The 12923-nt window shown below is 38.7% G+C and overlaps 1 protein-coding gene across 3 annotated transcripts in view; it reads right to left on the reverse strand.

Moving 5' to 3' along the window:
• Positions 1 to 1321: 1321 nt before the first annotated feature.
• The window catches only part of WDR37 (WD repeat domain 37), a 61884-nt gene continuing 50282 nt past the window's right edge, over positions 1322 to 12923 (reverse strand). For all 3 annotated transcript variants that reach the window (XM_045005411.1, XM_045005410.1, XM_045005412.1), the window contains 3 exons: positions 8532 to 8666; positions 8051 to 8165; positions 1322 to 4511 (listed from right to left, as the gene is read on the reverse strand). In XM_045005411.1, coding sequence (XP_044861346.1) covers positions 4380 to 4511; positions 8051 to 8165; positions 8532 to 8666 — 382 coding nt within the window. In that variant the 3' untranslated portion in view covers positions 1322 to 4379. The remainder of the gene's footprint in view (positions 4512 to 8050; positions 8166 to 8531; positions 8667 to 12923) is intronic.

Below are 12923 nucleotides of genomic sequence, written 5' to 3' on the forward strand. Positions count from 1 at the left end.
GTCGCTCCAGTCCCCTCCCACAATGACATTTCTCCATGCCCAATTGGTTCCTAGTCCAAATTTTTCTCCCAGTGCTCCTCATCTGAATTCAGTGCCCCTCCCCCCCCCCCAAATACTCCCAGTCATCTCACCACATCCTGGCTCTTCCCCACCCCCATCTCCTCGTCACTGGTTTAGTCCACTTTTCTTGCCCAGCCAGGTCCAGTCTCACCACTTCGCCCACCCCAACTTCCAGTCAGTTTCCTTCCCCACTCTGCCCCACCCCCCAGTCTCCTTGTCCCAGTAACTCCCCTTCCCACAGGGTCTGTCTCCCAATCTACTCCCTCCCCTGGCTGGGGTCTGGCTCTTGCCCGCTCTGCATTCAAATCAGTCAAGATCCTCCTCCCAATTGCCTGGGGTATCCAGCAACACCGAACAACAACACTAGTTCAGAAAGTCGGAATAGTGCCACCTATTGTATCCTAAGCTCCAAACCCATACGTATTCTAGGTTTTCCTCCTTGAAGGTTTTGCATCCTATTGCTTGCTAGACATGACCCTGCTTCACTTGTGAGACCAGACAAGAACAATGCGGAATGGTTACATGATACTGACAACTCTACATGAACATTTTAGGATGGATTTGAATTCTGCAAGAAGTTTCCATAGCAATTGTAATTCTTCATTTTTACATAGATGTTCTAATCTACAAGATCACAATCTTGATTTCAGTTTATTGTAAGTGATATCAGCGGTTTCTTTCCATCTCTAAAGTGATACTCAGAGGGGTGCTACACAGAAATTAAAGTTGTACTGTATCCATTTTAACTGTCTTTAAGCACAAAAATCAATTTTATACGTTTTTTAAAAAAGTCACATAGAGGGCATGTATAACCTGTGCAACAAAATGGAATTAAAGATTTGCTTATACGGAAATAAAAGACATTTGAACCCTTTTTTAATCCATATTGAACTGTGAGCATAGCAAATTACAACATAGAAGTCGTATTTTCAGGGACAGGTTTAGCCCTTCTCCAGCAGCAATCTGACTGCCATTGCCTTGGAAACTGAACCAGAGGCGAAGGAAGGGATCAGGGTTGAAAATTATGGTGGTGGTGGGATCATTTGATTGCTTTCCCTTAGGGCTGAAATACTGAGGTAATAACAATACTAAGGTAACAAGGACAGAGTTTATAAACAGCAAGTTACAAAACTCTGTTGAATGATTTAATGCATTTTCAAACTGTAATGAAGAAAACACTAAACATCTAAAAACAATCAGCAGAATACAAGTAAATAAAAACAAGTAGTTTCACATATTTATAAATTCAGGATTTTTTTTCCAAAAGAAATTGGCTTTCATAGACTTAGACAACAAATAAGATGTTTCACACCAAATTATTTTGACTCTAAAGCATGTACAGAATTTGAGTCTGTGAAAACCGATGTGCACTCCTTATGGGGACCCCCCCCACACACACAAAAGATCTTTGAGTTTGTCCAGTGATGCATCCAAGTGAAGTTCTGCATCAATAATGAAAATATGTAACAGCAACTTCCCTCCATTTTATGAAATGCTGGATATAATTAGTTCAGCATTGATTCTCTCTCTTTAGAACACTCCTGATTCCATGCATGGCCAAAACTGAAAAGCTTACACATGTTCAGTCAGTGTAACATTGTCCACCACCAATCTTTGCCTTACTGGAAGGGGAAATTTATGGCCTCGATATTACATCCAAGTAGTAGAATATATAAAAGTTAAAAGATGTTACAGTCATTCAACTGATTAAGAATTAGTCTGCTCCTGAGAACTTGTCTCGAGCACCTTGGTTGGTTCCTCCACTCCATCCCCCAAGAAAATAAGTTAATGTATACTCCTTTCTGATGTCAGAGGTTGATCCCTCTGGTGATATAAAGGCCAGTAGCCACTGGAAGCAATGACAATTAAACTGCATATAATCCAATGGCCCTGTGTTACATATGTATATGTTAAATACAGTTTAGGATAGTAGGATCACACTATTAACCTTTCCTCCAACCTAAGTTTGTCAAGTCCATGCAAATTAAATGGTTAATCATTGCTCAGGATACTAGATATGGACCAACCTGGAGTTGCTCTGATTCTATTAGCAGGAGGTGCACATAGCAAAAGTATGGATTTTTTTTTGAAGTATCCAGACTACATCCATGCTTATGTTTCTTTTCCTTCCTCTCTAACAAAGAGATGTTTTAGTCTTGTTTGTAAAAAAAAACATGTCTGCAGCCCAACACCAACCCAGTGTGTATGCCCCAGAGAGTAAAAAAAAAATCTGATGAGTTTAAATTTAATCTTCCAAATTGTTAGAAACAAAAACTTGACAATTACCATAGATACTGTGAGTGTCCTTTAAATAAAAAAAGTCTTCTGATACCAGCAATTAAAGCCTACAGCTGATCACCTGAACCTTTCATCAGCAGGTATGGAAGTGTGGCAATTATGAAAGACTGACCGTCTAACATATACTGTAATTCGGAAAAACAAGTGTTCTGAAAAAAATCAAGCTACTTTAAGACATTCTGCTCTATGAAGTCATCACATACATTCTGTTATAGTCTCTCCATTAAGTACCTCACCCCTTGTTATCCCTTCATAGTTTTATGCTTCAGCTTACTGTTAGGACCTCAATTTTTTCATAATTACTTAATGGTGCACTTATTCTCCCCTCCTACTGCACCTCTTTGCCTTCATATACTAACGAATGAAAAATCCGGTTAATAAATCAGCCTCTCAACTTCCATCTAAACAGTGCTGTAGAAGACTCAAGCTCAGCTATTGTTTTATATAATCATAAGAATGTAATTAAAAGATCATAATAAATATCTTATGGCAATCAACTTTAAACATCCTACTATATAAGAAGACACCATCTAATTACTTTGATCTTTCATCTTATGCTGTGATATGTCAGACAGTTAGGAGCAGCTAAAAGGTCTCTCTGAAGCAGCCTTCCTCTTCCTTCTGAAAATGTCAACTGCCACATGCATTTGCTTATTTGAGCAACAGCTGGCAATAACTCAACAGCCAGTACAACAAGGCTAAACACAGTGAGGAGCAAAGCCAGTGTAAGATCACTTGGGACTACGGAGGGAAAAACTACAGAATTATTCCCTCTCGAATGGAGAAGGGACTGCAGCAGCCCTAGTTAGAGCTGCAAGAACAAAGATGACACGTGATGTTTATCTGTGGTATTGCCCCATTAGCCTTAAGTATTAATCATCTTAAAAATCACATTTGGCATAACTGTCTTTCTTCATCTTAAAGGCAGTATTTCAGACACAGACCAAAAGCACTTTTTCGAGGTTACGGAAAGACTCAACCTATCCTGACCGAAATTCATTTTTTGAGGTAGCACTCATTTACTTCATATTGCTGGCTCAAAATAAAACTAGGGAAATGAACCCATTTAAAAATATGTTCATTGAAGGTGTAAAAACAAAACACAATTTCCTTTCTGGGTAGGTAACCAAAAGGTGTCAAATCCTTCCTATATAAGTCAACTCACATTCAGTAGAACATCTGAAACTTTCATAAATGGTTTATAACAATAGCTATAAACTAAAGTGCTTTAAAATTTGCTTGAACAGATTTCAGTGATTAGAATCACAATATTCTGGATTTTTGCTAGCGTGAGATGCTATAAGATTGGAATTAGCTTTATGCATGAAAGGCAGAATGAACATTTTCTTGTTCTTTTTTCAAGAGAAATGTGCAAAAACAGCCTGAATGTTTTAACGCAGCATTCTATGCACATTACAAGAGGTTGCTTGCTTTTTCTCTCTCAAATCCATGTTATTTCTCCAGTAACTAGAATAAAATTGGAGTTGAAGTTACATTACATTGCAGCACTAAAATCATACTTCAGACAGATGCAAACAAGAAAATGTTTACCATGATGCTATTACTGAAATTCACACTTCTTGAAGTTCAGCCCTGCAGATTCATTTTAACACAAGGCAGATATGTAAAATTATGGAAAATGCAATAGACTACTATATATTCTTCACAATAAGTATATAAATTTCACATTAAAGTCACAAATGTAATGCCCTAATGTTCATCTAGCAAATGTTGAATAGCTTACGAACACTTATGTGCTCTATATAACTGAACTCCTTTCTACTGACCAGTGGATGCTAAGATATAAAAGTTAATACACAAGACAAACTAATTTTTAAAAAAGTCACATTTTCTGTACATTACATGCAAATGGTGTACAATGTGGTAACAACAACATTTGCAAAGCTCTCCTTTTAAGGGAGAACTTTTACAATGAAGGCAGACTAATATTCAGAAGAGTCTGCAACAACAGAAAAAGTTTACAAGTCCATGGCAACAAAAGCAAAAATTCTTCCAGCATCTCATTTTTCCTGTAACAATGCAGGGATGTTGATGTTCCAGCCAATAGCCTGACGATCAAACCCACAGGTAAATAGGTTACATATTGGATGGTCTTCACTCCAAGCTGAACAGCAAACCATTCTTCTATGGCCCTATTACAATTTAAATAAATAAAGGAGTATTATATTAGACAAGAAAGATGTTTTAAATTAGCCACCTATTCACTATACTACTTCATGATAAACCGATACAAGTATCTGTTTGCATTTACCAAATAAAGCTATTCAAATAGATTTTTTATATTATCTAAAAAAGTCACACCAGGATAAACCTTCCAGTATCTTGAGCTCCAGTGTTTAACAGAACACAAAATGTTTTTAATTTTTATTAAAAATTCTTAGTCACTCTCTTGCCATGCATACTTCTAGCAGAAAAAAAAATAGTTCTCAAATATAATGAAGTACATTTGGCACGTTTTAGAGCACAAAAAACAAAAATGTAAGGCAATGGTTCCTGTTCAAGAACAAATTAGTTTGTAAAATGAAAATTTATATGCCATGAATGGTATCAAGTATCAGGGGGTAGCCGTGTTAGTCTATATCCATAAAAACAACAAGGCGTCCAGCGGCATCTGAAGAAGTGAGGTTTTTTTATCCACAAAAGCTTATGCCCAAATAATCTGTTAGTCTTTAAAGTGTCACCGGACTCCTTGTTGTTTATATGCCATGAATAAGGCTACGTTTTAGTCATAGGTATTTTTAGTATAAGTCATGGACAGGTCACAGGCAGTAAACAAAAATTCACGGCCCATGACCAGTCTATGACTTTTACTATATACCCCTGACTAAAACTTTACGGGACTGGGGGGGGCCGCGCTGGGAGCACTGCGAGTGCTGGAGGGGGTGTTCCAGGGGCCGCCCAATGAGTGCTGGGGGGGCGTGGCCCAGTGGGGGCACAGTGGATGCTGGGACAGGCTCCCTATCCAGCTCCTGGGATGCAGCGACGTTCAACTCCTAGCTCCATGTGCTACCTCTCCTCCACAATAAACCCCAGTTCTGAAGCTCCCATTGGCTGAGAACCGTGGCCAATGGGAGCTGCAGGGGCGGCGCCTGCACACAAAGGCATCATGTGGAGCTAGGAGCTGAGGAAGAGGAGTTCTTGTTGCCCTTCCGGGGAGCACTCCCATCAGGTAAGCACCGCCCCACGCCCCAATCCCCAGCATTGAGCCCCCCTATACCCAAACTCCTGCTGCTGGGGGGCCAGGGGCTCAGACTTCCCCAGCAGCGGTCTGTGCGCCTGGCCCAGGGGCTGCCCGAGCTGCTCAGGCAGCTCCCAAGCCAGCCACACAGGCTGCTGCAGAATCCGTGACTTCCGTGACAAACACGGAATCTTAGCTATGAAGTCTGATGTGGATCTCTCGGAATATCATGAAAGAAAATAACTTTGTTTAGAAAAGCAGGCCTTGGACATAACAAATAACTTTCTATAGAAAGTTTCACAATAATTTTACTATGACTGTACAGATCTGTGCTGCTGATACTAAAGTACTACTAACCTAAAGGAGCATTTACAGTCTAGAAAAACCTATATCCTACAGAGAAATAATTTCAGAGATTTGTAAATATGGTTTCTCCAGAACAGCAAGAGTTCTGAAGGACTTTGTTCCTTTTACTTATTCCCTGTAAAAATGTATCTACAAATTTAACAGCAAAGAGCATGAAAATATGAAAAACTCACAATCCCCGCCCCATTTCTATAATCTTAAATATCTATCAAGTAGAATGAAAATCCTCAATTTGAGTATTATATTCTCTGTTGAACTGCTTTCCCGATACATTTTAGAATTAAAAACAGGATTAATGCCATATTGCAAAATGTTTTTTTAGTTATACCAAATACAAGGCAGAAACTGACCAACACCACTTCTCGCTCAAACACTGCTCCCTAAGAGTGTCTACACCCAACAACAAAACCCTGTGGCAGAGCATCTCAGAGCCCAGATTAACTGATTTGGGCTTGCTCTACAGTGCTCAAAATAGCAGTGGAGATGTTTGGGCTCAAGCTGGAGACTGTCCCACTCTCACTGGGTATCAAAGCCTGTGCTCCAGTCAAAGCCTGAATGACTACACTTCTAAATTTAGTTCTGTAGCATGCGCCCAAGTCAGCTGACCCAGGCTGAGAGACACTGCCTTAGTTGTTGGGTTTTATTTTGTTTTTTTGGTGTGTAGATGTACCCTAATAGGGATCCTAAAGATCATTTGTTGGTCTCACCTGAAAGGTACGTTCTTCAGCAAGACAGTATCCCTTAAAACCATGCTGGGGCACTGGTAATACTGGCTTATATGAAAGAGTATCACCAACTGAATCGCCATCTCCCTGGGTCCTACCTAATTACTGATCTTGCTCAACCCAGAAGTCTTAATCTACTTTTTTTTTTTTTAAAGTATTAACAAAAGTTACTTTCTGCAAGAAAAATAATAGCAGCCTGTTCAGTGACATTCCAATGGCTCTGCATTCACAGGAGATATGGCTTTGGTTTCTGATCATTCATTCTCTTAACCAAGAAGGGCTAATGCTATTGTGGAATCATGGTATTGGTCTCATTGTGGGAGAAAAATAAGGTCTCACAACAGCTACCCCCCTCAAGTCAATTAACAAGCAGTCCCAAACAGAATCCTTGCCATCCCTCAAATCACAAGGATCATTACTGTAGGCTGAAGCATCAAAAAAACCAAACCGAAATACTGACACTTCTACACTCCCTTCCCTGTTCCTTGTTTTAAGAATAGCTTAACCATCTCTCTTTTAAACTGTGTAGCACTGTTTTACAGATGTTGCATGCCACACCCAGAGTGGGCTGCATTTCAGTAGCAAGCGATATGATTTCTATACATCTACCTTCCAGGAATGTTGTGAGATGCAGAGTTTGTAACATGCTTTAAGGTCCTATGGAATGCTTGAAAGATGCTATAGAGTTGCAGTATTAAGTAAGTTTACTCTCATTTTAAATGATAGTTATTGTTAGAACAAGTGACTATATAAAAGTGGCACCTTATTACTCAGATCTATTTTGTGGCTATGATGAGTCACACTAGCTAAATTTTTCATGACTGTTTTTACTTCATTATTCAGGTTAACATACAGCCCCTAGACAAAAGGAGAGAAAAATGTTGGGTTGTTTTTTTTAACCTACACATCAGCTCTACTGACAAGTCCCAAGTACAAAATGGATACTAGCACAAGCATGGGAAAAAAGCATCACTATCAAAAACTTCAGTTTGCAGGATGGACAGCAACATTTTTTTACTTGTAAACTAAACAAATTTAATAAGCAATCACTGAGAGACCTGGAACTTCAAGATGTTATGTAGTCAGTCATTTCTCAGAGCAGATCCATGTTCTAAAATACGCTCTACATTTAGACTTCAAGTGGTATTTAAACATTCTTCACCTCATTTATAACATTGAAAAAAAAATCAGAAACACTTCAGCACAGAGAAGTCAAGGTGGAACCAGCTGAACTGAAGATATACATCATACATATTTTGTGGATTCAGAAAAAAAATTACATTAATTTATCTGTTCCAAAGTTTGCAAGGAGATTTACCCAAATTTAGAAAACCCAAAATGTTTTGTATTAAATGCGAATTTTCAGTAACTGACAAAATTTTCACTCCAGAAATTCAGCTACCTGTCTGTTACTGCGAGGGAGCCGTGCTAATCGCACTCCTGACATGTCGAATAATCTAACCTGACGGTTGTCATGTGGAAGGGCAATGATTCTTTGGCCAACACATACATTAATCCTGCACAGAAAAGATAAAAGTAGGTTATGTACAAAACTGAGCCTGACAAATAGGACTTGACAGTACAAGTCTGAGTTCATTGACAGTGATGTGGTTGAATATTTACTATTAAATTTAACAGTATCATGAGTGTATTACAGCTAAGATTTTTTTTTATTGGAATAAGCTTGATCATCTGTGGCACACACACACGGATGCACAATTACCACCAGAAACTGCAGGAAAGCAAAATTATCTACTTTTTAAGAAGCTTTTTACAAATCCAACCCAAGCTTTGTTTTCACTCTTGATCATTGAATTTTAGTTCAGGTTCAATACACTTTAATTGAAATCTTTTAAGGTTAACTCAATTGATTATTTGTTTACCTGTTCACTGCAGAGTCTGTACGGATAGTAGCAATAGGAGATCTCATATTTTTCAAGTCCCAGACTTTTACAGTACGGTCATCACTACCCGAAACAACATTGTCACCCACTGTGAAAACAGCTGATGTCACGGTGCTAAACAATTGGGAGTAAAAAAGAATAATAAATCAAAGCTTCAGGAAGAGTTAAGGAACCTTGATTTCAAGTTCTTCTGTTAACTATTCTTATGTTCCCTTAAATGTGTAATTTGCAATAGATAAGTTTTAGTCACTTTGGTTTAAAATTAAGAAAGTCTTCACGTGAGAGACATTAGACTTTGAATAAACTGTCAGTGGAAATCAGGGAAGCCAAGTCACATGGGACATAAAGCTAAATTGGACAAAGCACTAGGAAAAATAACATTGTAGAGGAAAATGTTCCACTGGTACAGATAGACTAGAGAAACTAACTGGTCATAAGAACCGCCATACAGGTGAGACCAATGGTCCATCTAGTCCAGTATCCTGTCTTGAACAGTGGCCAGTACCAGAGCTTAAGTAGGAATTTTGGAGTGATCTACCCCATCCTCCCCTTGCAATTTCTGGCAGTCAGAGATTTGGGGTCACCCAACCACAGGGTTGCCTCCCTGACCCTCTTGGCTAATACCCATTGATGGACCTACCCTCCATGAACTTATCTAGCTCTTTTTTGAAACCAGTTATGCTTTTGGCCATCACAACAAGTTCCACAGCTTAATTGTATGTTGTATGAAAAAAATATTTCCTCGTTTGTATTAAACCTGTTGCCTACTAGTTTCATCAGGTGACTCCTGGTTTTTGTATTGTGAGAGAGGGTATACAACACTTCTCTATTCATTCTTTCCACACCATTCATGATTCTATAGACCTTTAACATGTCCCTGTCCACCCCTGTCTCTTTTCTAAACTGAACAACCCTAATACTTTTAGTCTCTCCTTGTACAGAAGCTGCTCCATGCCCTTGATCAACTTTGCTGCCTCTCTCTGAATCTTTTCCAATTCCACTATATCCTTTTGAGAATGAGTGACTAGAGATATTCAAGGGTGGGGGGCACTGTGATTTATATAGTGGTATTATATTATCTATCCCTTTCCTAATGGTCCCTAACACTGTTAGTTTTTTTGACTGGTGCTGCAAACTGAGCTGAAGTTTTCAGAGAACTGTCAATGGTGACTCCAAGGTCTCTTTCTTCAGTGGTAAAAGCTAATTTAGAGCCCATGTGTATATATGTGTAGTTGAGATTATTTTCTTCAATGTGCATTACTTTGCATTTATCACTGTTGAATTTCATCTGCCATTTTGTTGCCCAGTCACACAGTTTTGTAAGATCCCCCTGTAATTCTTCAGTCAGGTCTGGACTTCACGATCTTGAATAATTTTTTATTATTTGCAAACTTTGCCACTTCACTTTTCACTCCCCTTTCCAAATAATTTATGAATATACTGAACAGCACAAGTCCCAGTTATCATATCACAGATTTAAGTATAATGGGTCAGATATATATACACACACACCAGCACCCTAAAGGAAGAACAATGTTGCCAAGAAAGGTAAATACAGAATATCTAATATATTGCTGAACGCTAACAAAGGATGAAAATGTTATGAAAAGTGACCATAAAGGAATAGCCATTTAGTTGTTAAACTTGAAATGACACTCTCAGGGGTTTTGGCCTATTTCTTCAATTTTATTTCATTAATACATACACAAATTCTCAACTAAAAATTTGTTGGCTGGTTTCCACCTATCCAATGTTCTCAAGGCATTTTCTTCCCTCTCCTAAATCATTAAAGTATGCTTCTCAGCTCAGTTTCTATGGATGTGATTTAATGACCTATCCTGTAGCTGAGGTCAGGCACATCAATTTCTTGGAATTTAGTAATTTTAATTTAAGATGTCAGTTGTTCCTGTCATTTCTGTTGTACTGTGAGAATTTGATTTCATGTCTATTCAGACTACTGATTGAGATTAGCAGTATCCAGGTCACAACGGACCAGTTTACGCAAGCCCTCTTAATTTAAATTGACATCAAATTAAACTCTAATTAGGACTCAACTCCACTGTATTAATGATACAAAGTTTCTTAATGCACTATTAGAGTGCAACTAAGCTATTCAGGGAAATTTACACAGCATGAATCAAAGGCGTTCACAACCTAATCTTCAGAACTCCATGCTTCCCAGCACAAAAATAGAGGCATCTATGCACCTACACAATACTTTTGGGGTCACAAATACCAAAGAGACAATCTGGCTCCCACTGACAAGAGCAGGATGGAGCCCTTGGACAGCAAAATAATAGGCACCCTAGATGACTGGGATGAATACTCTTTCATGGTAAAATTACTTCACTATTGGGCTAGATAGTTTTATATGGTACATGTCTTTTCCATACCATGCAATAGAGTTAAACAAGTAAAAAATCTTTCCTCCAAAGTATAACCTACAAATACATGGTTTCTGTATGATGCTACACTAGCTCTTCATGCAACCAGGAGACTCCTCAGTAGTTAGTTTCTCATAGGGTTTCCCCAAAAGCCACCAAATGAGATTTTTCCCCCCCTCCACCACATGAACTGTTCCCCTCCTGGATCTCTTCAATGGAGAGGCAAAGAGGGTATGTTTACATTGCAATTAGACACATGTAGTGGGCCCACACCAGCTGACTTGGGCTTGTGAGGCTCGGGCTAAGGGGCTGTTTAACTGAGGGTCCCAGAGTACAGGCTCAAGCCCAAGCCTGAACATCTAGACTGCAATTAAACAGCATGGGCACAGGTTTTAACTGCAATGTAGACATACCCAGAGAAGCTGCAGTTGCCACCACCTCCCTGCAGACAGACAACAAGCAGTAAATTATCAGAGCTTAAATTACTGCTAGATAAACAAGTTTACTACGAACCAAGCTTAAGTTTCTTTAAGGTGGAACGCATTCAGTGAAATATTTAAATTGCTTGTAAATTAAATTCAGAAATGGGTGCAAATAATACCATTGGCTTAAGAGTGTGGGCCAGTGCTACTCTGTTCTCATAACTCATTTGAAACCCTCTACTATTCCAATCTGGGGCTTTTCTTGTTATGAGACTGGTAAAAATCACATCAAACTGTAAGGTTCTTTAATTTAGACAAAATAGAAACAACAAAGGCCAACGTTTTTCAGTTACAAACTAAAACAGAACTTGAACTCAGGGGGGTTGCTGAAGCAGCCAGATAATGTGTTAGCACCTAACATTTGGAGACCTAGAAGTTTAAAAAAAAAAAAAATCAAAAAAAAAATCAAGATTTAGCTGCACTGAATACAAAATATTAATGTAAGAAAAAAAGGAAGAGATTAAGTAACTTCTCACTTTTTCTGTTATTACTGGCCTTTAAGAGGTTCTAACCAAGTTAAAACTGTAGTTAACATCCCCTTGGCTAAATTAATAAAAAGCATCAACAAAAGATCATTAGACCCCGTGCTAATGGAATGCTAAAAGACATTAGGTTTTTAATAACTCAAAAGGATGACAGGCATTGTAGGACAAAAAACTGGCAAAGAGGCAGTCGTCTTATGACACCTTAAACTGTGGGTCCCCACAGGGAGTTTGGTGTGCTACTACTGTTCTCCAGGAAAGCTTCAGACTCTGCCAAACCCCAGCAAAACTCATTTATCTTGTCGTAGCGAGCAGCCGAGCATATACTTCCAGCTGACAGCATGGCACTTTCTCACCACACACCACTGCCTGATCTGGAACATTCTGCTCCCTCCGTGGGTCTCAATCAATGGAAATACTGTGATGCTAGCACTCCTCATTAGGACTAACAGCTGTCTCCCCAGTCACACAGAGACACAAAACTATTTTGCATAACAATCTGCTGAAATTTCACACACAGGGAAAAAAATGATGTTGAAAATGTTGGACCATGGAATGCTGATACAGTATGTTTTTTGGCACCATATCAAAAAAAATTAACACTAGAGTTTCCTTTATTTGCAGTACACACTATTTTGGAAAGTGTTAAACATATAACAATAATACAGTACTTTTCGTATTGAGGAAGATGCCTGTATGGTCTTGAAGACTAAATATGTTGTGAGAAGTTATGACTAGGTACTAGGGTTTCGTTCAGGCTAGCCGGTTGAGATTCCTTCTGAAATTGGACTTACAAAGACAGACAACCTGGACATCGTGAATAACTGATTTATTGTTATTTAATAAATAACTACTCAAAAATGTTATTTTTATACAAATGCAGTATAGTTACAGTCGTGTCGGTCCCAGGATATTAGGGAGACAAGGCGGGTGAGGTAATATCTTTTATTGGACCATTTTGTGCTGGTGAGGGACACAAGCTTTCGAGCTTACACAGAGCTCTTCTCCTGATTACCTTCCCCA

This window comes from Mauremys mutica, chromosome 2 (assembly GCF_020497125.1).
Source record: "Mauremys mutica isolate MM-2020 ecotype Southern chromosome 2, ASM2049712v1, whole genome shotgun sequence".
In the NCBI taxonomy this organism is placed as follows: Eukaryota; Metazoa; Chordata; order Testudines; family Geoemydidae; genus Mauremys; species Mauremys mutica.